Source organism: Phyllobates terribilis, unplaced genomic scaffold (genome assembly GCF_046119375.1).
Source record: "Phyllobates terribilis strain yellow unplaced genomic scaffold, ASM4611937v1 Scaffold_1__5_contigs__length_1240528914, whole genome shotgun sequence".
In the NCBI taxonomy this organism is placed as follows: Eukaryota; Metazoa; Chordata; class Amphibia; order Anura; family Dendrobatidae; genus Phyllobates; species Phyllobates terribilis.
The window spans coordinates 967050712-967078057 of NW_027362761.1; the positions used below are offsets into that span (position 1 = coordinate 967050712).

Sequence of the window (27346 nt, forward strand, 5' to 3'; positions counted from 1 at the left end):
CAAATCCTAGAATCAGCTGCCTCAACCAAACAAGTAGCAGTAATAAAAGTACCTGCACATGTAAGACTCAACACCGAGATAGCTAGGGGTAATGACCGAGCCGACAAGGCTGCTAAGCGAGCTGCAGTAAAACCTCTGACAACTGACCACACTATTAGTGCAGTATCAGAATTTGACTTAATTACACGGCTCAAAGAAGCCCACCAGCAGGTGAGTAGAGAAGAAAAAGAAGAGTGGCAGAAACAGGGGGCAGAAGAAAAAGAAGGACTATGGAGAAAAGGAGATGAGCTTTGTCTCCCCCGAGCGTGGTACCCTGTTGTGGTCAGTGAAGCCCACGGACCTACACATGTGTCTGCAAACGGTATGATACAGAGGGTCAGACAGAAGTGGTTAGCCCCAGGGTTCGGCCAGGTAGCTCGAGCAAAATGTGGTTCTTGTGAAATCTGTTTAGCCCACAATCCAGGACAGACTGTTAAGACCCCCCAGAAGCACCATGTAAGACCACTATATCCGTTCCAGAGACTTCAGATCGATTACATCCAGATGCCTAAGCATGGACACTATGAGTATGTACTGGTATGTGTGGACATGTTTTCGGGGTGGCCAGAGGCTTATCCAGTTCATACAGCCACGGCTAAAGTCACTGCAGTAAAAATAGCACATGAACTGGTACCCCGTTATGGTATCCCAGAAGTGATCGAGTCAGATAGAGGTACACATTTTACTGGAGAGATCTTTCAGAATGTAATGAAAATGTTGTGTATAAAAAGTGAACTACACACCCCTTACCACCCACAGAGTTCTGGTAAGGTTGAGAGAATGAATGGAACACTTAAGTTAAAAATACAGAAAGCCATGGCAGAAACACAGAAACCATGGACTGAGTGTCTCCCAATAGCATTGTATTCAGTCAGAAACACCCCCCAGGGAAAGAGCAAACTCACCCCCCATGAAATATTGTTTGGTAGAGTTGCCAATACAGGATTGTATTTCCCACAGACTTTAATGTTAGAAACTGAAAGCTTAACTGCTTATGTACAAAATTTATGTAAGCATGTGTCTAAAATACACTCTTTAGTGTTCTCTTCCATTCCAGATCCAGATTCCATTGAGGGAACGCACAAGCTGCAACCAGGAGACGAAGTCTACGTAAAAAGACATAACAGAAGAACGCTAGAACCCAGATTTGAGGGTCCATATCAGGTGTTATTGACAACTCCAACTGCAGTAAAATTGGAAGGAAAATCAGCATGGGTACATGCAAGCCATTGCAAAAAGAAATAGTGGTGATTGTACTTGTGTTAGCTATAACGATAGATCAGGGAGACCTGTGGGATAAACTAAGTTCCCCAAAACCTACAGATAATAAATTTATAAAACATCATGAGACATTGGTAAACGGGCTGCTCGATGGAGGACAGAAAATATACAACTCAGTTTTAGTAGCACAGTATCTTCTTCTCAACCTTTTAAACCTGATATAGTAGAAAAATACATACACAATAATGGTTGGAAATATTCACAATTATTCCCCGATGGAAACAATGATACATGTTCAAAAATACCAGGTAATATATTATGTAATGAGTCAAGTGCATATGACCCAGGTACACCGACTTGTGAAAATCCAGATGCAGGATACTGTAGTCCATTAGGTCAAAAACCCCCTTGGTGTATACTTCAGAATGTATCTAAATTTTTAGATTTGGTACATAGGTTGGTGCTCCAACACTCTGCAATATGGGATCTGCCTGAAGGAACTTTCTGGATTTGTGGAAATGGAGCATACAAATGGCTCCCAGTAGGAATAAAAGGTACATGTACTCTAGGACGCTTAACACCGGCCACATTTATAGTTCAGAATCAGCAGGTAGATATGCAAGCAGTACCTAAACACACACTATACAAAAGAGCAGCCGACAACTCGCCTAGACCTTCAGGTAGGCCACATGTGGTCCAAATGGGAATTCCTAATAAAATATTCAGCACTTTCTTTGTGTATCCAATGTTGATGCAGATGTGGGACGAATATGACAGACACAATGATCAAAATAAAGATAGCTGGTGGTCAGACACCTTCTCCTTTCTCAACCCAAAGAACTGGTTTAAGGGTATTGGAGGTTGGGTGGCTGGAATTCTGCAAGGTATATTACAGATTGTGCTAATTATAGTAGTCATATATGTAGTGTTTAAAATAGGATTAAAAATTATTTTAATATGCATGAATAAGCTTTGTAACACGGACTCAAGAATATGAAAGAAAAGAACTCCCGGACCAGGTTTTCTACCAAAGGTCCATAAGGAAGAATCAAAGGGGGGACTGAGAGGATGATGGGAGTTGTACTTCACGCAAGACTACGATGTAAGACACAGATGAAGTTATTCTTCCCTTATCTGGACATTTGGACTGACGCCCAGAAACTAGATTGTAACTTGTTTTTAGCTGTCTCAGAAACCTTCTACTAATTATCACTTTTTGTTTATGAAACTTTCTTATCAACATTCCACTGTTATGAATCATCATTTCGCTGCCTGTGAAACAAAGGCATTTTACTGCGCATGTCTGACAAAAAAAAAAAAAAAAAAAATGAATGAAATGATTATTAATATAAATAAAGGGACTGCACCTATAGAGGCAGACGCGCTCAGGGGCTTCCCAGTACTTGATTATACACTACGTGTCTGTGTATTTCTTGTTACGGGGATACCCCGACTCCAACAAGGACCCTCCATGGCTGAATGATCCTAACATATCAGTTTTTATTTTCAAGAGCAGATCAACATCAAGATGACAAAGTGGTTTTGCATTTTCACAACTCACTTTCCCCAAAGGCAACTTAAAAAGACAATAACAAAACAATGCTCTATACACATGATTATCACTAGTCAACAACATTATATACTGTGAAGCCAAAAGAACAGCACTAATTCAGCTTCCAGTTATACAGGGACAAACTAATAAAATACGCTGGAATAATCCTGGACTCCAGAGTAATGAATAAGATATCCTACCATTCAGCCTGCCAGAATATTTGTGATCTCAACAAAATATTTATCAGGAGAAATGAAATTCAAAGGAAACTTAACATACCAGTATATGCATGCCTCTCTGAATTACTCCAACTTAGCTATGGTTGATACCTTTCTGTCCTCGTATCTTTGTAATTGCAGCAGTTCCTTTTTATGTGCGAGAGATTAGAATATACATATATGCCCTCCTTTGTTCTATGGCTTCAGATATTAAGTAATCTGTATAAACGTTTAAATATCATTAACCTAATGCCCCAAAAGTTTGCAAATTATTTGTTTGGATTTCCAAAAAAGTTATCAATCCTATAATATTTAACTTTTTTTTTAATACAAAGAATTTAACCACTATGCAGATCAGGGGCAGAAATACCGCATAGCCCACGCAGCCGCTATAGGGCCATTCAGTCAAGATTAAAGGCAGGAGTGAGAGGGGACCGGTGTCATGCAGCACCGGGCCCCTCTCACTTCTGCCCGTAATCATTCTGATACCCAGAGATGGGAAGAGAGCAGTGCGCAGGAATTCAAAAATGGGGCGTGTCATGCAGGGAGAGAGTTGCTGGTTAATGAACACTTTCCCCTCCAGACAGGTGAGAGCGCTGCTGTCTGTACTCCTGCATGGTGCATCCCAAAGGTGAGTATTCACCTGTAGTCAGGGGGCCTGAGCCGCACAGCACAAGGGACAATAGGGGAGGAAGAGCTGGACTTACAGTGCGTCTTCTGCTCCCTCCACAGTTCCATTCCAAGCAGCATCTCACAGAGAAGAGGTCAGGGGAGGAGAGCTCACTGCATCGGGCAGCACGGGACACCACTGCAGCAGGGAGCTGATATCAGTCCTCTCTGATGTGTCCCCATCCCCCAGAGTGGTTTCTGCAGCCCTCTCCAGCTGATCTCTGAACTATGTGGCCGACCTCATTCATGGCTCATATGAACACCTGAGATTATAGATTAGTATATGTACGTACGGTATATGCGCATGTACGTACGGTATATGCGCATGTACGTACGGTATATGCGCATGTACGTACGGTATATGCGCATGTATAAGTGTGTATGTATGTACGGTATATGTGCATGTATAAGTGTGTATGTATGTACGGTATATGTGCATGTATAAGTGTGTATGTATGTACGGTATATGTGTATGTATAAGTGTGTATACGGTGTATGTATATGCGTGTTGTGGTAGGAAGATTCGCTCGGCCACTTCCGGAAGTAGACTCAGGAACCCGGGTTTTCTTTGCGGGCATTATTAACAGCATAAAGCTCTGCACTGCAGCAAAATAAATACAGCCTTACTTGGCTAAAAAAAACAAAAAACAAAAGATAAACTATAGCACAGTCCATATATGTGTGTACGGTTCGCCCACACAGGTTATGTCCAGCCTTCAGCTCCCTCCAGAGCTATGGCTGTCCAGTCTGGAGACCTTGCCTCTCCAAACACACCTCAAAGTAAAAAAAACAAGACTGAACATTTAAAGGATGCTCAGCCACACCCTGAGGTGGAGGTATGATGAATGACGTCCCTCCCATCACTAGGTCATTCCCCTAAAACCACGCCCTTTAAGTGAGTTAACCCACCAGCATATAACATGCTGCCAGAAAGTCCACTGGTTTCAGTTCACACAGGCTAGCAACCTGTGCAACACATACCCCCCCTCATATATCTTACCAGTGACTGTCACAGTACGGTATGTATATGTGTATTTATGTACGGTATGTGTGTATGTATGGTATGTATATATAGTGTGTACCGTATGTGCGGTATATGTGCATAAGTGCAGTATGTGTGTGTACGGAATATGTGTATATGTGTGAACATATTTGTTTTTAAAGGGTGATTCATCAAATAATTAAGTTCTCCCCGATCCATCGGATCGTGGATAACTTGCTGATCACTGGGGATTTGACGTCTGGGACCCCCAGAGTTTCTGAGAACAGGGCTCTGCAGTCTCGTCCTGAATGGAGCAGAGGTGTGCCTGCTTGGGCTCTGCTATATTCATTATCTATAGAGCTGCTGGCGCTTGGTTATTTCCATCAAGTCCATAGAAAATTAATAAAGTAGATACCAGATGACACAGATACCAGACATACAATTAAATATAATATGTACATGGTTGGGCTCTGCTTGCCGTCATGTGCCAACTAGAGTGTCAGCCATGTCTTGAGGTGTGGGGAGGCCCAAATACACTGCTCAAAAAAATAAAGGGAACACTCAAATAACACATCCTAGATCTGAATGAATGAAATATTCTCATTGAATACTTTATTCTGTACAAAGTTGAATGTGGTAACAACAAAATCACACAAAAATCAATGGAATTCAAATTTATTAACCAATGGAGGCCTGGATTTGGAGTCACCCCCAAAATTAAAGTGGAAAAACACACTACAGGCTGATCCAACTTTGATGTAATGTCCTTAAAACAAGTCAAAATGAGGCTCAGTATTGTGTGTGGCCTCCACATGCCTGCATGACCTCCCTACAATGCCTGGGCATGCTCCTGATGAGGTTGCGGATGGTCTCCTATGGGATCTCCTCCCAGACCTGGACTAAAGCATAAGCCAACTCCTGGACAGTCTGTGGTGCAACGTGACGTTGGTGGTGGAGCAAGACATGATGTCCCAGATGTGCTCAATCGGATTCAGGTCTGGGGAACGGGCGGGCCAGTCCATAGCATCAATGCCTTCATCTTGCAGGAACTGCTTGACACACTCCAGCCACATGAGGTCTGGCATTGTCCCGCATTAGAAGGAACCCAGGGCCAACGGCACCAGCATATGGTCTCACAAGGGGTCTGAGGATCTGATCTCGGTACCTAATGGCAGTCAGACTACCTCTAACGAGCACATGGAGGAATGCGGCCCTCCAAAGAAATACCACCCCACACCGTTACTGACCCACTGCCAAACCGGTCATGCTGAAGGATGTTACAGGCAGCAGATCGCTCTCCACGGCGTCTCCAGACTCTGTCACGTCTGACAAATGTGCTCAGTGTGAACCTGCTTTAACCCCTTTATCCCGCATCTCTCCCGACACATTAACCCCCGAAATGCTGCGATCGAAAGAGACTGTAGCATTCCGGTGGCAAGAGAAGGTAAGCGCTATACTTGCCTTCTCTGCCGATGTCAGAGTGCGGTCCCGGATGTTGCCATGGTGACCCGACGTCATCATGGACAACATCTGGGTCACAAGGAGGCTGCTTTGGTCATGCGCAGTGCACGACCAAAGTAACTTCTCCCTGTGCAGCGCTGACAGACTGCATAGCACAGGGATGGTTCTGCATTCCTGTGCTACACAGCCGATCAGGCTGCAAAAAGTGAAAGTCCCATAGTGGGACAAAGTGTAAAAGTAATAAAAAAAAATGTCAGAAAGTGAAAAAAAAATAAAAATAAATATTGTACCCATAAATAAGTAATCTTATGAAGAAAAAAAATAAACCAATAAAAGTAGACATATTTGGTATCGCCGCATCCGGAACGACCAGACCTATAAAACTGTCCTGCTAGTTAACCCCTTTAGTGAACAAGGTAAAAAAAATAAATAACAAAATTATGTTTTATCATCATACCGCCAAACAAAAAAAATGGAATAAAACGCGATCAAAAAGACGAATGTAAATAAAAATGGTACCGCTGAAAACGTCATCTTGTCCCGCAAAATACAAGCCGCCATACAGCTCCAACAACCGAAAAATAAAAAAGTTATAGCTCTCAAAATAAAAATTGTTTTTACATCGCTTTTCTATAAATTAGTTTTTATTGTGTAAAAGCGCCAAAATATATAAAAAAAAATATATATAAATGCGGTACTGCTGTAAACATACTGACCCGAAGAATAAAGCTGCCTTATCAATTTTACCACACGCAGAACGGCAAAAAAAAAAAAACAATTCCTGAATTGTTGGTTTTTGTTTATTCTGCTTTCTAAAAATCAGACTAGAAAGCGAACAAAATATGTCATGTGTCCGAAAACGGTACCAATAAAAACATCAACTTGTCCCGCAAAAAAACAAGCCATCACATGACTCTGTTGGCCGAAATATGGAAAAATTATAGCTCTCAAAATATGGCGATGCAAAAACTAGTCTTTTAGTGTGTGACAGCTGTCAATCATAAAAACCTGATATGAATCTGGCATCACTGTAATTGCACCGACCCGAAGAATAAAGACGTCTAATCACTTATATTGCACGAGGAACTGCGTCAAAAATTAACTTCTAGGGCCGGGCTAGGGCTTTTTTCATAAAGAAAGAAAAAGAAATGACGACGATATGGCGACTAATGTTGAGCTACTTAAGTTTGCATCGAGTATAGCGGGTGTTCGAGTGACATGCTCGAGTCCGCTAATTATTCAAGCAAATTTTACATTCAAAAAGTCAAATGGCGCTCCTTCCCTTCCGAACCCAACCGTGCGCCCAAAGAGTTGTTTTCCCTTACATATGGGGTATCGCTTACACAGGAGAAATTGCACAACAAATTGCATGGTGCTATTTCTCTGGTTACCCTTGTGAAAATGCAAAATTGGGGGCTGAAAAAACATTTTTGTTGCAAAATGTGAAAATTTTATTTTTATGGCTTTATGTTCTAAACTTCTGTGAAGCACCTGGGGGTTCAAGGTGCCCACCACACATCTAGATAAGTTCCCGTGGGGGTCTAGTTTCCAAAATGGTGTCACTTGTGGGGGGTTTCCACTGTTTAGGCACATCAGGGGCTCTCCAAACGCAACATGGTGTCCGCTAATTATTCAAGCAAATTTTACATTCAAAAAGTCAAATGGCGCTCCTTCCCTTCAGAACCATGCCGTACGCCCAGTGTTTTTTCCCCACATATGGGGTATCTGCGTGCTCAGGGGAAATTGCACAACAAATTTTGGGGTCCACTTTTTCCTGTTACCCCTGCGGAAAAAAAAAAAATTGGGTCTAAAGTAACATTTTTGTGAAAAAAGTTCAATGTTCATTTTTTTCTTCCACATTCCAAAAATTCCTGTGAAGCACCTGAAGGGTTAATAAACTTCTTGAGGCTGCGTGCCCACGTTGCGGATTAAAAGCGTTTTTTGATGCGGAATTTCCGCAGCGGAAACGCTTGTAAAACGCTTGGTAAGCCGCACACCATGGTCCCCAATGAGAATCCGCAAGTTCTATGCCCATGCTGCGGATTTTTCCGCAGCGTTTATGCTGCGTTCAAAAATCCGCAGCATGTTCATTAATTTTGCGTTTCCGCATGCGGAATTGCCTTATTTAATGCATGAAAAAACGCAAGGCAATTCCGCATGTCGAAAACGTGTGAAAAACGCGCGATAAACGCTTGCCGAATTCCGCATGCGTTTTTCCGGGAGAGGACATGCGGAAATGAAGCAGAAATTTTCATTTCCGCAACGTGGGCACATAGCCTGAATGTGGTTTTGAGCACCTTGAGGGGTGCAGTTTTTAGAATGGTGTCACTTTGGGGTATTTTCCGTCAAAGACCCCTCAAATGTGATGTGGTCTCTAAAAAAATGGTTTTGTAAATTTTGTTGGAATAATGAGAAATCGCTGGTCAACTTTTAACCCTTATAGCTCCCTACTAAAAAAAAAAAAATTTTGGTTCCAAAATTGTGCTGATGTAAAGTAGACATGTGGGAAATGTTATTTATTAACTATTTTGTGTAACATCTCTCTCTGCGTTAAGGGCATAAAAATAAAAATGTAGAAAATTGAGAAATTTTCGCCAAATTTGTGATTTTTTTCACAAATAAACGCAAGTGATATTGAAGAAATTTTACTACTATCATGAAGTACAATATGTCACGAAAAAAACAGTCTCAGAATCAGCGGAATCCATTGAAGCGTTCCAGAGTAATTACCTCAACGTGACAGTGGTCAGAATTGTAATAATTGGCCTGGTCATTAACGTGCAAACCACCCTCGGGGGTAAAGGGGTTAATCTGTGAAGAGCACAGGGCGCCAGTGGCGACTTTACCAATCCTGGTGTTCTGTGGCAAATGCCAAGCGTCCTGCACAGTGTTGGGCTGTGAGCACAACCCCCATCTGTGGACGTTGGGCCCTCATACCACCCTCATGGAGTCGGTTTTTAACCGTTTGTGCAGACACATGCACATTTGTGGCCTGCTGGAGGTCATTTTGCAGGGCTCTGGCAGTGCTCCTCCCGTTCCTCCTTGCACAAAGGCGAAGGTAGCGGTCCTGCTGCTGGGTTGTTGCCCTCCTACGGCCCCCTCCACGTCTCCTGGTGTACTGGCCTGTCTCCTGGCAGCGCCTTCAGCCTCTGGACACTACACTAACAGACACAGTAAACCTTCTTGCCACAGCTCACATTGATGTGCCATCCTGGATGAGCTGCACTACCTGAGCAACTTCTGTGGGTTGTAGAGTCCGTTTCATGCTACCACAAGTGTGAAAGCACAACCAACATTCAAAAGTGACCAAAACATCAGCCAGAAAGCAATGATACGGAGATGTGGTCTGTGGTCCCCACCTGCAGAAAACACTCCTTTATTGAGGGTGTCTTGATAATTGCTAATAACTTCCATCTATTGTCTATTCCATTTGCACAACAGCATGTGAAATTGATTGTCAATCAGTGTTGCTTTTTAAGTGGAAAGTTTGATTTCACAGAAGTTTGATTTACTTGGAGTTATATTTTGTTGTTTAAGTGTTCCCTTTATTTTTTTGAGCAGTGTAGAAATCACAGGGCACCATAGCAAAAGTTCTATGTATGCCCTTACTTGCAGGGTGGTCCCATTGCACTCATCATAGATGGTGTGCCGGGCAGGGAGCGTGGCCCAGACATTTCTTACACAGGGGGCCCCAAGCTGTCAGTGTCCTGATGCAGATTTTTTGGCAAACACCTTACCACACTGAAATACATATTATAAAATAAGAGGGCCGGTAAATATGTTCCAGTATGAAGTAGTTAAAGGAATTTCTACTCTCCAAACTTTCATGACATATGGACTAAGGCTCAATTATTTGTTTCTGTATCACTAATGGAAATTGACAGTGCATGTGCGGCATAGTACTCCTGAAAGTTGGGGATCGTGGTAGTCAGCCTTCACTAACACTTCTAAGGCCATGTTCACACGTTGCGTTTGTTCTGCTTTTTTTTTATGCAAATTAAAAGCTGCACTTTACAGAACCAGCAAAAGCTATGAGATTTCAGAAATCTCATGCACACACACCTCGTTTTTTTTTTCCCTGACTGAATGGGAAAACTGTGTTTTTGCAAACTGCAGCATGTCACTTCTTTCAGCGTTTTTGCAGCGTTTTTTCACCCATGGAAAGCAATATGTAGTGCAAAAAAAGCAGCAAAAATGCAGGCACCAGGTTTTGCTGCAGAAACCTCAGGAACAGGCACTAGACTGTATCGGCATGAAAAACGCACAAAAAATGGCGCAAAACCTGCCTTTTCAAAGCAGCTTCTTTACTGCCAAGAGAGCAGGCTTCTTCAATGTTTGCTTTGTTATATGGTCTGCACTTGCCTGTACCTCTTTACTTTCTGTATTAAACTGAATAGAACTATTCGGCAATACCTTTCACAGCCACAAAGTGAAGTACGTCACGGTCAAGTACAAACACTTAAGAGGAATCAGTGCTCACAGAAGCCCTGCAGCACCTCCAAAGAGCTGATCAGCAGGGCTGCTGAGAATATGTAAATGCCTGGCCCAAGGAAAGGCCATTAATTCCAACACATAATAATGTCCTTTTATAAAGAGAGCAAGGATCACTATAATATCCCAAGCAGACCTGTTCATTAACACATGAACACCCAATAAATATAAGCCAATAATTAGCAAGGTGTGAATGTAATAAAGTGACAAAAGACAAATTGAATACAAAATTAATCAGTAAACATGGAAAATAAGAAATTTTAGGAAAATAAACAGTAAGCAAAATACAAGAATTAACTATGGTTGACCAAACAGGAAATGTTTACAAGGGTGAAACGTCACACACATTGACAATTGGGTGTCACTATTCCACCCATTAATGAAGTATACTGGTTACACAGACCAATTAGTGCTCATAGTGCGAGACTGTTAGGACATGGGAAAAAACACCCAGCTGCCAATTCATTCATACATTTCCAGGAGGCATAACAGGGGAATGGGACAATGCTTTCTCACAGTGCCGAAATCAACTCTGACAAAGAAAAAAATGTAGGTTTATAGCCCCAATAGAGAACATTTAAATAGAAATTTACATAAACGTAAATGAGAAAATATGAACACACTCGCTAATGTAAACAATTTCAAAAATGATGATACATACCGGCAGAGTTCCTGGCAATGATGCATCAAAAAACGATACTGTTGAATTTGGTGGAGCCGCAAACTTTACTTGAGAGCTTGAGAAAAGTTTGGAGGCTGAATTAATCTGTGCATGGATTTCAAGTCCAACGACGCTTTCCCAGTGCAAAGAGCTGCAGGAGAAAGAAACTCGGTTTAGATTATTGGTCGAGTGCTTTAATATCACTCCAGTTTAAAAAGCGAGCAGAGCACAAGAGTTATTGAAGTGCCTAATCCTCAGAGCTGAGTGAGCCATGTGGGACTAAGCAGAAAGAAAACTGGCATTTGTAAATATTAACATGAACACAGCATAAACTAAAAGTCTCGGTGCTGGCAAACATCAGTGAGTGATCATGTCTTAAAAGGCAGAACTGGAAAGCCGTATTGGGAGGCTGGGAGCTGTGTCTCTAAAGATTTAGTGAAAAAAAAATCATAAAGAAATTTCGGAAACAAGTACCTCTCTAAAATGTGAGATAAGCAGTACACAGGCGTGGGCAGACCAATCAATGGTTTTATCTGTCAGGATTGTAGTCTGAACACATTGCACGACCTCGGCTTCCATTCATTGAGACTCTCTTAGGAGTCTTTTAGATCTGACAGTAATCCAACAGTGCTATTGTTTATTGATCCCTTCATCATAAAGCACTTCTACTGACAGCAGATAAGAGCCCAAAGAACATTATCTTATGTTGTAAATTCCCTTATTTACTTGAACATCATATTCCCACTCAGTACCTGATGCCTACCAGCTTGCCCTTCACTAAGCCAAGTCATATCTAAAAGATTTTATCAGCTACAGTATGTACTTGACACTGTGCACCATGATTGCCACCATCCCAAAATATCCAAGGTCCATACTGTGCTGACTTCTGTCAGCTAATCTTCACGTTCAGTTGGAGTTAGGTGTTAAAGGGTATTCACAGGATTGAAACTATCAAAATAGCCAGGTTTCTCCAGCAGTTCCATGCACAATGAATGGAGCAAGGAAGGAGCATGTGCCATTCAGGAAGGGGTTCTGCAAAGCCTGTTTTCGGGATTGCTGGAAGTCCCAGTGATCAGACTCAAAATGATCAATCCTTTACATCATACCTGTTCCCAATGATTGGCTGCAGCAATCACTATTATAGCAGGTCAAAAATGACTGGGAGCAACAGTGGAGAGGGTTTATCTAACGCAAGCTGATGAGGGTTGTTTTTTTATTTAAAAAAAAAATAAAAAATACAAAAACAAAATTAGAGCTAGAATAGCACTTTAGGCTAAAAAAATGGCCTGAAAGGTGTCTTTATCCTTTAAATAAAGTGATTTGCAGGCGCCTATTTAGAACATTATGTATTAAGACAAGCTATCTGAAAGAACACTGACCATTTAAAGTTCATGGTATTTTTCAGTTTCAATATCTGCAAATGACAAGAGGAGCAGCATATTCGTTGCCAATATGATTTGGTGACAGGTCATCTTTGACGATGACAACAAACATGGCAGAACTTTACATTGAAACTTTTTGTAAAAAAAAAAAACAAAACAAACTGACATTTATGCAAGTAGAACATGTATTTACCAAACTTTAGCTCTAATTTTATTTTACAAACATATGGTTATTTTATTTGGATGTAAATGCTCTAGAAAGCGGTTATCCAATGCTGTCCAGAGCCAATGACGTTACTGGGTATTGGGCACATCTTGGCAGGTTGTGATAGACGCAACGTCATCGCCACTGCTAACCTACCAATGCATAAGTAAGCGTCTCTGATCAGACCCAGATTGCCACTTAGAAGAGTTCGACAGTTTAGAAAATTATTCTAAGCTAAAAGAAAACACCAGCGCTCCCGCCAATGATAAACAGATGTCTGCCTATGCAGAGTACCAGTGAGAAATCTGACAATCAGTGGCTGGAGGGCAGGGAGGCTTGGCTACTACAAATACATCGAACTCCAACCTCCACAGCTGACTCTTTGTTGGCTGCATGCTGCAAACCTTAAAACACACAAGTTTTAAAATGCTACTGCATATAAACACAAGGTTTCTGAAAACCATGTATTGCTACTTTCTGCTGTTCTGACAGGTTAGAATAACCAAGCTGACAAGTTTCCTTTACCTAAAAAGGGAAACTCTATCCTGACTTTGGTGGTGGTGAGAGACTTAAAGGGGTTGTCCACTACTAGGACAACTCCTTCTTGAACTAAATGTTTAGCCCTGATAAAATAAAAAAACCTAGACTCACCTGCTGAGCGGGCGCCGTCGGTCCCGGAGGTCTGGTGCGGTGGAATGACACACGGTGCCCAATCAGCACTGGCGTCACTGTCCCCGCCTATGTACAGATTGAACATGACGAGGAAGTCAGAGATCAGCTGCAGTCCTGGCTTCATGTTCAAAACGTACGAATGCGAGGATAGTGACGCCAGTGCTGATTGGGCATTGACACCACGTGTCATTCCACCGCACCAGAGCTCCAGGACTGCAAGTGCTGACACCGCTGGAACAGCGCCAACATTGGAGGGGAGTGTAAGCTATTTATTTTATCGGGGTCAAACATTTAGTTCAAGAAGGGGTTGTCCTAGTAGTGAACAACCCCTTTAATTGAAGATGATCGATTCTCTCAATTGTTTTAACAGTTTTGTTTTGACGCAGCCCTAGAGCATGTCATTTCTAGCTCCTAGACTGGGTATATATCTATATGGCATATACCAGTCAGTCACAGCATTAACACCACTGGCAGGTGAAGTAAATATCATCATAAATTAGGGTTATTCCCAACCCTGCTTGCATGATATAGGTGATAACTTGGTGATTGGCGGGACCTAGAACAAGGCTCAGCCTAATCATAAAGGAAACGAGGCCATTAGTGATGAGCGAGCATGCTCATTTAGCTCTTTAACCGTGCTTGTATATTATGTTAGAGTCCATGCGTCTGCATGATTTACAGCTATTAGACAGCCTCAACATATGCAGGGATTGCCTGTAAATCATGCAGACACAGGGACTCGAACATAATATACAAGCACGCTAAAGCAACTCGGTAAGCACTCGAGCATGCTCGCTCATCACTAATGGCCATGCATGTGATCTGTTCTAGTGTTCATGAATGGTAGTGCCAGAAAAGGCAGACAGCCGCAAGAATTGATGGAGAAATGTGAGCACTACAGAGGATGAAATAAAACTCAATCGATTCAACACACATTTTCTTTTTTTCCCACCTTCAATTTTAGACCGTAACAGCAGCGATCGCCGCTAGCTGAGATATTTAAACTAAATGCCGCTGCGCACATACATACATAATATAATATAATATAATATAATATATATATATATATATATATATATATATATATATATATATATATATATATATATATATATATATATATATATATATATATATACATACATACATACACATATACATACACACACAGTACAGACCAAAAGTTTGGACACACCTTCTCATTTCAAGATTTTTCTGTATTTTCATGACTTTGAAAATTGTACATTCACACTGAAGGCATCAAAACTATGAATTAACACATGTGGCATTATATACTTAAAAAAGTGTGAAACAACTGAAAATATGTCTTATATTCTAGGTTCTTCAAAGTAGCCACCTTTTGCTTTGATGACTGCTTTGCACACACTTGGCATTCTCTTGATGAGCTTCAAGAGGTAGTCACCGAAAATGGTTTTCACTTCACAGGTGTGCCTGTCAGGTTTAATAAGTGGGATTTCTTGCCTTATAAATGGGGTTGGGACCATCAGTTGTGTTGTGCAGAAGTCAGGTGGATACACAGCTGATAGTCCTACTGAATAGACTATTAGAATTTGTATTATGGCAAAAAAAAAAGCAGCTAAGTAAAGAAAAACGAGTGGCCATCATTACTTTAAGAAATGAAGGTCAGTCAGTCCGAAAAATTGGGCAAACTTTGAAAGTGTCCCCAAGTGCAGTTGCAAAAACCATCAAGCGCTACACAGAAACTGGCTCACATGAGGACCGCCCCAGGAAAGGAAGACAAAGAGTCACCTCTGCTTCTGAGGAAAAGTTTATCCGAGTCTCCAGCCTCAGAAATCGCAGGTTAACAGCAGCTCAGATTAGAGACCAAGTCAATGCCACACAGAGTTCTAGCAGCAGCCACATCTCTACAACAACTGTTAAGAGGAGACTTTGTGCAGCAGGCCTTCATGGTAAAATAGCTGCTAGGAAACCACTGCTAAGGACAGGTAACAAGCAGAAGAGACAAGTTTGGGCTAAAGAACACAAGGAATGGACATTAGACCAGTGGAAATCTGTGCTTTGGTCTGATGAGTCCAAATTTGAGATCTTTGGCTCCAACCACCGTGTCTTTGTGCGACACAGAAAAGGTGAACGGATGGACTCTACATGCCTGGTTCCCGCCGTGAAGCATGGGGGAGGAGGTGTGATGGTGTGGGGGTGCTTTGCTGGTGACACTGTTTGGGATTTATTCAAAATTGAAGGCATACTGAACCAGCATGGCTACCACAGCATCTTGCAGCGGCATGCTATTCCATCCGGTTTGCGTTTAGTTGGACCATCATTTATTTTTCAACAGGACAATGACCCCAAACACACCTCCCGGCTGTGTAAGGGCTATTTGACCAAGAGGGAGAGTGATGGGGTGCTACGCCAGATGACCTGGCCTCCACAGTCACCAGACCTGAACCCAATCGAGATGGTTTGGGGTGAGCTGGACCGCAGAGTGAAGGCAAAAGGGCCAACAAGTGCTAAGCATCTCTGGGAACTCCTTCAAGATTGTTGGAAGACCATTTCCGGTGAATACCTCTTGAAGCTCATCAAGAGAATGCCAAGAGTGTGCAAAGCAGTCGTCAAAGCAAAAGGTGGCTACTTTGAAGAACCTAGAATATAAGACATATTTTCAGTTGTTTCACACTTTTTTGTTAAGTATATGATTCCACGTGTGTTAATTCATAGTTTTGATGCCTTCAGTGTGAATGTACAATTTTCATAGTCATGAAAATACAGAAAAATCTTTAAATGAGAAGGCGTGTCCAAACTTTTAGTCTGTACTGTACTCCTCACAGAACTATCAGCGGAAAAGTACAAGTGTTTTTTTTATTTTTTTTGCAAGCGATAGAATTTTTTTCATTTCTAAAATATAAAAATAAACTATAAGTTTATTATCACCGTAATTGTACTAACTAGAATCATGTTACCAGGTCATTTTTACTAAAATACTAACAACGTGAAAACAAAACCCCCAAAAACCCAAGGCAGAATTGGATTTTTCTCACAATTTCACAACACATGGAATGTTTTCCCATTTTTCAGTACAATAAACATAAAATGGTCAAAATGGTGGGTCAAAACTACAACTCAACTCACAAAACACAAGCCCTCATACGGGGCTATATAGATGGAAAAATAAAAGTTATGGCTCTTGGGAGAAGGGAAGAGCTCAAAAGGTAATATGTTCCCCAAAATACCATTATTGTATCGTCGTAATCGTACTGACCTGAAGAATCATGGTGCCAGATTATTTTTAGCACATTTTGAACACAATATAAGAAAACCTTTAAAAAAAAAAAAAAAGATGGATCTTGGAAAAAGGCAAGGAAAAAAAAAGTGTAACAGTGAAAAATTACTCAGTCATGGAGGAGTTAAAATTAACTTTAAATTTTAATTTAAGAACTTTATTGGTGAATGGCATTGCCCATTGTACTTTAGTGAATTGATTTGCACATCTCTAATCGCTGCAACGGAAAAGTCAATTTCTACCAAAACACTGGAAAGCATATACGGTAAATGTTTAGTCATGCAATAAAGTTAAGTGGATGGGTTGTCAAAAGCAACCAATTATTTTTCTGCTTTTCAAAAAAAAATAAATTAAAAATTCTGAATTTTAAAGTCTATCAAAGAAAATTCATCCACTGATCTCTTACTAGTTTTCAGAAACTCCTCGTACCTGAACCTCATTCACACTTGATTAGTATTCTGCAACCTTTTTTAAAGCTGAAACCAAGAGTGGTTCCCATGTACATAAAGACAGTGGCCCCTCAAGTAATAATATTAACATGGATCTATCAAATGTTACAATATAAACTGCATTCATAATTAAATTGATCTCTGAAACCTTATGAGTATACTTTCTTTGGAAATTCATGATAGTACAGCTGTATAATCCTTAAATTAAAATGCTCAATTTAATGTTGGGAATGGAAACTTCCACAATGAACACTACAACCAATCTGACATGGATTTTAAAATTAAGTACACCAGCCTGAAGAGATCTATTTAATTGTGAATCAAGATATTCAAAACTACAATTTGTCCCACAAAAAGCATGTCCTCATATGACTCTGTGGACAAGAAAAAAAAGTCTGGTTCTTTGACGAAGAGAAGAAAAAAAAATGATAAAGCAAAAATAAAGAAAACTGGCTTTGATTAAAAAACATGGGACTAGGATAATCTAAAATAGTGATTGGTGAAGGTCCCAGCAGTAGTACCATCTGGATGACTGATTAACGATGAGGTACAGAATATCCTTTGAGGCCACATGCACACCTTCAGTATTTGGTCAGTATTTTATATCAGTATTTGAAGCCAAAACCAGGAGTTGGTGAAAAATGTAAAAGTGGTGACGTGTTTCTGTTATACTTTTCTTCCAATTGTTCCTTTCCTGGTTTTGGCTTACAAATACTGATGTAAATAACTCACCAAATACATGGTGGCCTAACCCCTCTTCCCTGGACATGTTGGGTGCATGGATCGGGCTTAAGAGCTGAACCTGCTCAACACACGGTAGGTGCCAGAGCTGTGTTAGGCTATGTGCACACAGTGCGTTTTTGATGCGGTAAATCCATGCAGAATTGGACCCAAAAACGCATTGCAAACCTTATCCCAGCATTTCCTATGAGATTTTGCAAGATCTGTGCACATGATCAGGATTTTTCCTTACAGAGTTGAAGGTGCAGAAAAAGAAGCAGCATGTCCATTCTTTGTGCGTTTTTGCCTGGGTCTTTCTTTTACAATGCATTGGAAAAAAAGCATAGCAAATCCATAGGCAAAAATGCACAAACAACGCATCAAAAACACGCAGGATTTCTACAGCGTTTTTGCTGCCAAGAGATGCAGAACCTTGCAGAAATGCTGCAGAAATTTCTGCAACCAAATCCTGAACATGCACACACAATCATAGGCCGGTTTCCCACGTCCTGATATTTCTGGTATCGGAAAAAACAGTACAGGAGATATCTGTGTGTACCTGTGTGGCACAAGTGTGCCACATCAGCATCACACATCCTGGCGCCTGGGAATCAGTGCACAATTAGCACTGTTCCCAAGTGCCGGATGCTGAAGCAAAGCGATCACTCATCATTGTCCCCTACTTGCTCTGCGATCAGCACCAGCAGGGAACAATGATGAGAGTGGTAGTCTGCTCCCGCTGTGTCCTGGTGTAAAAATAAGATTAAAATAAAAAATTCTTACACTCACTTGTCTGAAGATGGCCCCCCCGCTGTAACCCATGTGACCACTCACTCAGAAGAGCTGGGGAGAATGACTTGTGGCAGCAAGCGGGCCCCTGCTCTGTGGTGAGCTCATGAGCGGTGTCCTATCCAGTGAGCTTAGCAGAGGTCCGGGGCTCGCTCTCTGCAGCAAGTCATTCTACCCTGTTCCTCGGCGTGTGCGGTCGCTTCACGACAGGGGAGTATAAGGATTTATTTTATTCTTATTTTTACAGCTTTTGAAGACATTGGCAGCAGAATACAACTCTCAACACTGTCCCTTGCTAGCGCTGATCGCAGGCAGCGTTCAGCACCCAGCACTTGGGAACAGCGTAAATTGTACCACGGTCCGTGAAAACACACTGACTTTCACAGACCCATTTATTTGAATGGGTCTACGTGTATCAGTGTCTCCATCTCCAGTACATGTGGAAACTGTCGCCACGCGTACCGGACACACTGACGTGTGAAAGAGCCCTTAGGCTATATGCCCACGATGCAGAAATGCTGCATATTTTTTACGCTTCTCCCTGGCGGAAAAACGCCTGCGGTTTTTACATGCGTTTTTCCCGCCAGGTAGAAGCGTTTGTCAAGCGTATTTGCATGCATTTCCGCATGGGGGTTATCAAGCGCTTTTCCAAGTGATTTTAGCATCACTTGGAAGAGTGCTTGACAACTTTCTCACACTATATAAATCCATGCAACCGGCATGGATTTATAGTAGTGTGACCAAGTTAGTTATAAAAAAAAAAAATAAGTCAGGTCACATGACTCAATGACGTCATGGCAGGTCCTTCACAACAGCGCGAACAATGCAAGACACAGGACGGAGCAGACAAAACACCGGGAGGACACTGGAAGGTGAGTATAAGCTTTGTTTTTTATTTTAAATTCTTTTTTTTACAGTTTCTATGGTACCCAGGTCTGGATGAGAGTCTCCTTTCCTCCAGGCCTGGGTACCATCCGCACATTGAACAGTGTGATAGCTGCTTATCCACATGTAGTGATGCGGATGTCACGCGGTCCAATGCAAGTCAATGGCGGCGATTACTCTGCGTGTCCGCAAAATTAAGGGACATGCTGCATGGGCATTGTGGCTTGTCATTGGGGACCATGGGGGGCGGATTACGCTGCGGAAATTCCGCAGCATAAATGCTTGGAAAATACTTCGTGGGCACGCAGCCTTATACAGCCAGCACCAGTCTCCAATAGCAGCGATTGGAGCTAGCTCTGACCAGAGCAAATTAACCACTTAAATGTCGCTGTTAATCTCTAACATTGGCATATAAAAATGTATGATCCCAGTGTAGAAACAATTTAGGAGGCCTTGTGCCAATCCACATTGCGATATCAGGGTGCATCCATTATAATGGTATTCTGGGGCCTGCTGAAGCCCTAGCTGCCGCATTTGTTAAGTTCACTATATAATGCAATAATTATATCAAAAGAATGCAGCAGCACTCTATATGGCCAAGATACGTCTTAACAATGAAAATATTAGACCCAAATTGTTTTGCTCAGCAACAAGTACTTACAAAAAACGAAGGCTTTTAGCGCATAAATTGGCTCCCCCCGATGGGTAACTACTCTGCCTTCCATGCCACTTTTGGGCTACAAGCCTACAACTAGGTGGACAAACATGTCTTCTTCTGGGCTAAAAACACCTACATTTAAAAGGGCAAGCAGAGCTGTTTATACATCATCTGTTGGTTAATGGGAGGAGTGCAGAAACAGGCAAGAGGCAGTTACACCCCTCAGCTTGCCATGAGGTTACTGTACAACAAGTACTTACAAAAAACAAAGGTTTTTAGCGCATAAATTGGCCAATTCATGTGTGCCCATCAACCACGGCAAGGTAACCTCATGGGCATACATGAATTGGCCAATTTATGCGCTAAAAACCTTTGCTTTTTGTAAGTACTTGTTGCTGAGCAAAACAGTTTAGATCTAATATTTTCATTGTTAAGACGTATCTTGGCCATATGGAGTGCTGTTGCATTCTTTTGATATACTTTATAGTTACAGCAGCTGGCACCAGTTCACATTAGGAGATGCTGGTCAGGTTTCTCTGGTTTGTATTAGTGCAATAATTAAGTATTGCAGAACATCCAAAGATATACTGATAAGAAATTTAGATTGCGAGCCCCAGTGGGGACAGTGATAATGATGTCTGTAAAAGTGCTGTGGAATTAATGGTGTTATATAAGCAAGATTAATAAATGTTGTTGAGAGCTCGCAAATTCAAGTTCCCTAGGTAAACTCATAAAAAAATAAGTTTCTAAATCTAAAAAAAAAAACAAAAACAAATAAATGTTCGAATCATGCACATTTTCCAAACACAAAAAGGAGAAAAAAAAACACATTTTGTATCGTCACATCCACTAAAATCTGCTAAATCTAAATAGAACATTTAGCCCATGATATAAATTCTGTAAAGAGATATATCAAAAAGTTGAGTAGTCAAAACAAAACAATGAAAATTAAGACAAGACAATCCAAATTTTCTTTTTATAACATTTGGGAGTTTTTCTAAACACAAACCTATAAGTGAAAAAGGAGTTTTGTATTACGATAATCTTGTAGACCTGCAGAGTCAGGTTGTCAGGTCATTTTTACCACACACAAATGTAAAAAATAAAAATGGTGGCATTGCATTTTTTTTTTTTTTTCGCCATATCACCACATTTTGATTTTTTTCTTCATTTTCAATATCCATATAGCAAAATGAACAGTGTCATGCAAAACTACAACTCATCACACACACAAAAAAAAACGATCTATCATACGGCTAGATTGGCGGGAAAAAATGAAAGTCATTGCTCTTAGCAGAGGAGGAAAGAACAAACAGGAATTGCGGACAGTGGGAAGGGGCTAGGAGGATGCTCTGGAGACTATAGGACCCCTGAAGCCGACCCGCAGCCTAACTTCAGTCCTGAGCGTAGATACGGACACACTGCGCAGCCCTCCATCATATAGCACCACATTGCAAATGGTTTACTTCCATTAACCCCTTGTCACCGCCCATCTCCATGTAACTATACCAGCAGGGTGAGGACTGGGATAAGCAGTGATCATGGAGACAGTTCTCTGCCTTACAGTGAAGGTTACTGGAGTCTGGCTGATAACAGAGAACAAGGCAGTGCCGCCCAGAGAGCTAGCAGACCTCTTGGTTCCTGTCTTTATATATCTGTAACGTTTATTTGTCACCATTGCACAGAATACAGGCAGTGCTGTACTAGACTGTACCCCGCGTCTCTGGCAGGCTTGCAGCTGGTGCTGGCACTCCTCGCTGATCTCCTGACATGGAGCAGACGTTTACCACACTGACCAGGCGGCTGCCCAGCTCGCACAAGAAGCAAGAAGCAACCACGTCTACCGTCACGCAGCAGCAAGGGCGCCGCCATTACTACGCGACAGCAGCGAGGTCCTATCCGAGAACCGCTTGATGACGTCACGATCAGCTGACTAGGTACCACGTGACCATTTCATCCGTCTGCGCGGCTGGTTCAAACGCTGCTGTCAGAATGTGCTAGTTGTACGCCTGCGCAGCGCTAGGTCACGTGTGCTGTACGGGGGCGGGACACTGCGGAATGTGGTCACTTCTTGTAGTGTCGCATAGAAATGGCGGGAAGATGCGTAATGCGTGAGAGAAGGGTCAGAAGTGTTTATTAACATCTTCCAGCCAAAGGCAGTCTTGGTCGTTATGGCTGATGCTTAATTTTTTTTCGTCACTTTTTTTTTTTTTTTTTGCGCTCCTGTAGCCATAACTTTTTACATTTTTTTAGCACTGTACTTGTTTGAGGGATGTTTTTTTTGTATAATGAGAAAATGGATTCCCAGGATCCTGCGTCTCGCCTCCTGCGTGCCAGAATCACTGGTGCCTCTTCTGATTTTGTCCGGGGTGACGTCATCATGGTGACATTCCGACATTCTACTAATCTGCGGATTTCGGCGTGGTGGTGGTGGTTCGCAGGGTCCTGTTTGGTGGTCCTGACACACTGACCAATCTCTGACCAAAGCACTAATGAACAATGCTCTGACTTTTTACATATGAGAGAAAACATAGACGTTTCCTATTCATTGCAATGAAATATGGAGGGCACAGTGATGCCAGCCACGTCCTGACAAACACAGACATGTGAACACATCCATAGATTATAATGGATTCATCTTCTGTCCGTAAAAACACAGATATAACACATATATGAAAAACGGACGTCTGAATGGGGCCGTAGTCTGATAAACAGTAAATCGTTGACTGATACAAGAGCTGATACCAGAATGTACTAGCTGCTTCACTGTGTTGGGGGCACAATTCTTCGTTGGTTTCTTAAGATTCTGAATCCATAGAAATCATCGTTGTTTCAGAAGACATCCTTGATGAGACCACATTGAAGGGGAAATACTTCATGTTTTCATCTTTGTTGTAGCTTCACCTAAATTTTAGGAGATCGCTTTCAATTCTAATTCTGAAAGAGTTATGGCTCTTTTTAAGACATTATGACTGTTAGCAATACCTGCCGTGGGCGCTTTCGTCCTCCTCTGGTTTCCAGACTGCTCCGCTAGTCTGTCCGCGTTGGGGGGGAGCTAACAGGCACTTGGGTGGAGCGAATACTCACAATGGTGTCTTGTGTGTGAAAGAGGTGAGCAATGTGGGAACACGGGACGCCGTGCTTCCCACTTGTTTCGCTGCCCAGGAGACATGGAACCCTGAGTTTCCCGGTTTCCAGGCAACGCAGGACGCTTTCTTGCCTGGTGTTGGCCAGAGGTGGGAATGTGTGCACCCTGCTGTACAGGTGAGCAGGAAGTGGCTTCCTGGACATGACTGGGAGGAATGCATCATCTGATTGTTATCCTTAGATTTGGGCTGGCTATTTAAAGCCTGCTTCTAATCCTGTTTAGTGCCGTTTATTCAGTTCCCCTGCGAAGGTGCATGGTGAGTGCTTCCTGGTTGAGTTCCGGTTGCTTCTCAGTAGTTGCTAATGGTCGTTATTGGTTCTTTATTAGCTATTTTCACAGGGTTATCATTTTGTTTTCATTTGAGTTTCATGCTGCTAACTGTGAATTTACTCTTGTATCTGACTCTACATCGTCCGCGTCATCAGACGCCAGCTATCCTGCAACAGCAGTCTGGGAAGTGCTCTGTAAATCCCCCTGGGTGAGAAATATCCCGGCCCTTAAAGTCTTGCCTAGCAGTGGTGACTTGCACAAAATGAGTCTGTTACTACGCTTTTGCTGGTCCGACATGTCGCTAGAGAGTAGTTATTCCTGCGCATAACAATGACCCATTGGTTCCCTTCAATTATGTCATTAATGGAGTTATACAGATCAAAGGATGATGGCCTTGGATCAATTTTCACCCCCTGCTGTGAACAGGTAATTGAAGCAGGTTATCTGATTTAGAGCTGACATGGAGTGTGTGTATAGAGAGTAATTAAAAAGTAGCTGTAGGAAGGGCAACCTTTGCATTGATTAGACCTTTTTAGTAATTAGGATGCACACAATCAAAGTGAAGAATACTGCCTGATGGCAAACTGCTCAGTTCCATGTCAGAGGCCAGAGGCCTTATCTGACAATGGAAGTACAATATTTTCCTTGTCGTTTCTATAAAATCCGTGTTTGACACAAGCCATGGATATATCCATGATGAGGGAACATATTTGCATCTACAATCTGGGTAAAATTGCTAAAGTTTTCGTAGCTGGCAACCCACAGGAACGCAATATTCCCCTGAGTTATGGATATAGCATATTCATGTGTGGTATGTATAGAATGCTTGAAGGATGTGCGGTAAGATGAGGGCCATATTGTTTCTCTAGGAGGTTCTTGGGGAAAATTTGACTGACCACGTAAATATTGCCTTAAATTAGATTGGAATGAAATCTAATCAACCTTCCTCCTCAGCTGAAGGAGGCGTGAGAGATTTGCTAGACCCCTTTATAACATCTCATTGACTGAATCTCTGTATCAGACCCCATGAGAAGCAACTAGTATTGCAGTTCTGATATAACAACAACTTGTATATTGGAAATGGATAAATCCAAAAACCAAGAGACTGAGTTAGAAAGATCATAAAATATAACTTTTATTCAATAAAATTCCAACACTACAAGAGTGTGGCTAAAAAAAGAGAAACACCAGTATACTTCATAAGATGGATACCGCCCATAAATAACATTCAAAGTACTGTCCAATGAATACACAGCCAGGCAAAACAATAGTGTACAAATATGTGTAAAGAATGGGCTACACTGCACCAAATCACTACTAGTATAGTTGCAAAGCAATCCTATATTGTAAAATAGGTACACATGAGCTGAAATGACAAAGAAATGGGGTCTATACTGCATGTAGCACGTATAGGGCCATAATACTCATTACCTGGTGGGCTAATGGACAGCTGGTGAATGTGCCAGACGAACTCCCGCTCCGACGCGCGTTTCGTCGCCTTCCTCAGGGAGCGGGTGTTCCTATCGCCTATCTCTCATGCTGCTAACGGAGATAGAGCGAACCGCTATACCCGTTCCTGTGTGCAGTAACACGGAAGGGTCTATCATTTAAGTTGGTTACTTTACTTTCCACCCGGAAAGTGTTCGGCAGCAGTCCTCCAGGCTGCATCACGGACCCCGGGGTCGGTTGCGTTCCATTATAATAAAGTTGTCTGAAACTGCCCTCCTAACAGTATCAGAGTGCCAGGGTCTTGCCGAACATGGCCGACAACCAGCAACTGCAGCGTTGCGTACAGCAACTGGAGACCAGACTTAGGTCTCTGGAACAAGCTCCAGCCGCTGATATCACTGCAGTAGCTACCCATGCGGCTTCGCAAGCAGCCAATCTGGTTAACTTGGCTGCGATAAATGCTGCGACAGCTGCAACTGCCCCATTACCCCGTTTTGCTCTCCCGTAAAAAATTTCTGGGGACAGTAAATCCTGCAGGTGTTTTATTAATTTATGCTCCATTCACTTGGAGATGATGGAGGCTTGGTTTCCCTCCGAAAGAGCCAAAGTGGGATATGTCATCTCGTTACTCTCCCACAGAGCTCTGGAGTGGGCTACTCCCCTGTGGGCGCGCAATGTCCCGGTAGTGACTAATGCGGGTCTCTTTCTCAGGACCCTAAAAAGTGTATTCCTAGGTCCTCAGGTCACGCATGATACAGCTCTTAAGCTTCTTGCGTTGATTCAGGGTTCGGCCACCGCCAGCCACTATGCCATCCAGTTTAGAACCCTAGCGGCTGAACTGGATTGGTCTCAGCTGTCGCTTATCCTGGTATTCTGGAAGGGTCTGGCTGGTCATGTTAAAAATGCTCTATCTACCAAAGAAATCCCAACCTCCCTGGAGGAGTTAATATCTCTTGCTAACTGTATAGACTTACGTCATGCGGAACACAAGTTAGAGCTGGAGGTCGCCAGACCTCAGTATCAGTTGGCACCATCGTTCTCTAGACCCATTTCCAAACCTGAGACTCTCGACCCGGAGCCTGAGGCTATGGATGTATCTCGAACTGAGTCTAACTCTTCTCGTTCCCAACCTGTTCATCTCTTGGAGTCTCCCGTTAATAAGGGTTCCAAGCAGTCGGGTAAACGAGTTGGTCTTACCACCGTTGGAGGAGGTGCATTAAATTCTGGAACTTCTTCCTCCAAATTATTATATAATGTGTCATTGTCCTTTGGTACATATGCAGTTACTGCCAAGGTGTGGGTGGACTCTGGTGCTGATGGCAATTTTTTATCATCTACGTTTGCCCAGAGGCATGCCATCCCTTTAGAGTTACTGTCAAGACCCATGAACATTAATGTTGTCAATGGTTCACTCCTGGACGCGCAAATCACCCACCAGTCGATTCTCCTCACCATGTCATTTCCTCAGGGCCACCGGGAGGTCATCTCATTTCGTATTATTCCCGGTGGATTAGACAAGGTGTTATTGGGTCTCCCCTGGTTACGTTGTCATACTCCACAAATTGACTGGAATACCCCGGAAATTTCTTGCAGGAGTGGGAATTGTGCGTCTATGTGTATGGTCGCAGTCACCCGGAGGGTAGTCTCTGATCCCTCTACTGTTGTGGCTTCCAGTACAGATTCTTTGTCTGTCACCAGGACCCGGGTCTTGTCAGACTATGTCAAAAGGAACTCTCAGGTAGAGAGGGTGGCTGCTGTGTCCTCTAACCAGGTTCCATCGGGGAGGACGTTTCCCCTAATCCACAGAATATGGTGCTCTCCTGGGCTCATGCCCCTAAGATCGGAGCTCATCTGGGGATCAAACGTACCACTAAGTCCCTTCAACAGTCCTATTGGTGGCCTCGGTGGCGCCAGGACGTTAAAGACTTTGTCCTCGCGTGTCCCTTCTGTGCGGGAGATAAATCTTTCCGCCAAAGTCCGGCGGGTCTTCCCCATCTGTCACCTGTGACGGACTCCACACATAGAGAGTCGGTTGTCACTTCTCGTCGTCCTGCTCCCGTTTTCTATCCAGACTACAGAGTGTGGCTCACGGCTCGTAATACTAAAGTACGGGGGGAATCTGCGAGGTTTGCCCCCCGCTTTAAAAAAGGGTACCCTGTATACCGG

General features: G+C 42.5%; 1 protein-coding gene across 2 annotated transcripts in view; it reads right to left on the reverse strand.

Moving 5' to 3' along the window:
• The window catches only part of GATB (glutamyl-tRNA amidotransferase subunit B), a 188728-nt gene extending 166471 nt beyond the window's left edge, over nucleotides 1–22257 (reverse strand). Inside the window, exons 1-2 of one of the 2 annotated variants that reach the window (XM_073642530.1) lie at nucleotides 22028–22254; nucleotides 11295–11445 (exon numbers count right to left, since the gene is read on the reverse strand). In XM_073642530.1, coding sequence (XP_073498631.1) covers nucleotides 11295–11445; nucleotides 22028–22185 — 309 coding nt within the window. In that variant the 5' untranslated portion in view covers nucleotides 22186–22254. Of the gene's footprint in view, nucleotides 1–11294; nucleotides 11446–22027 lie in introns of both variants that reach the window. The other variant, XM_073642531.1, reaches the window with a different exon arrangement.
• Between the last annotated feature and the right edge of the window lie 5089 nt (nucleotides 22258–27346).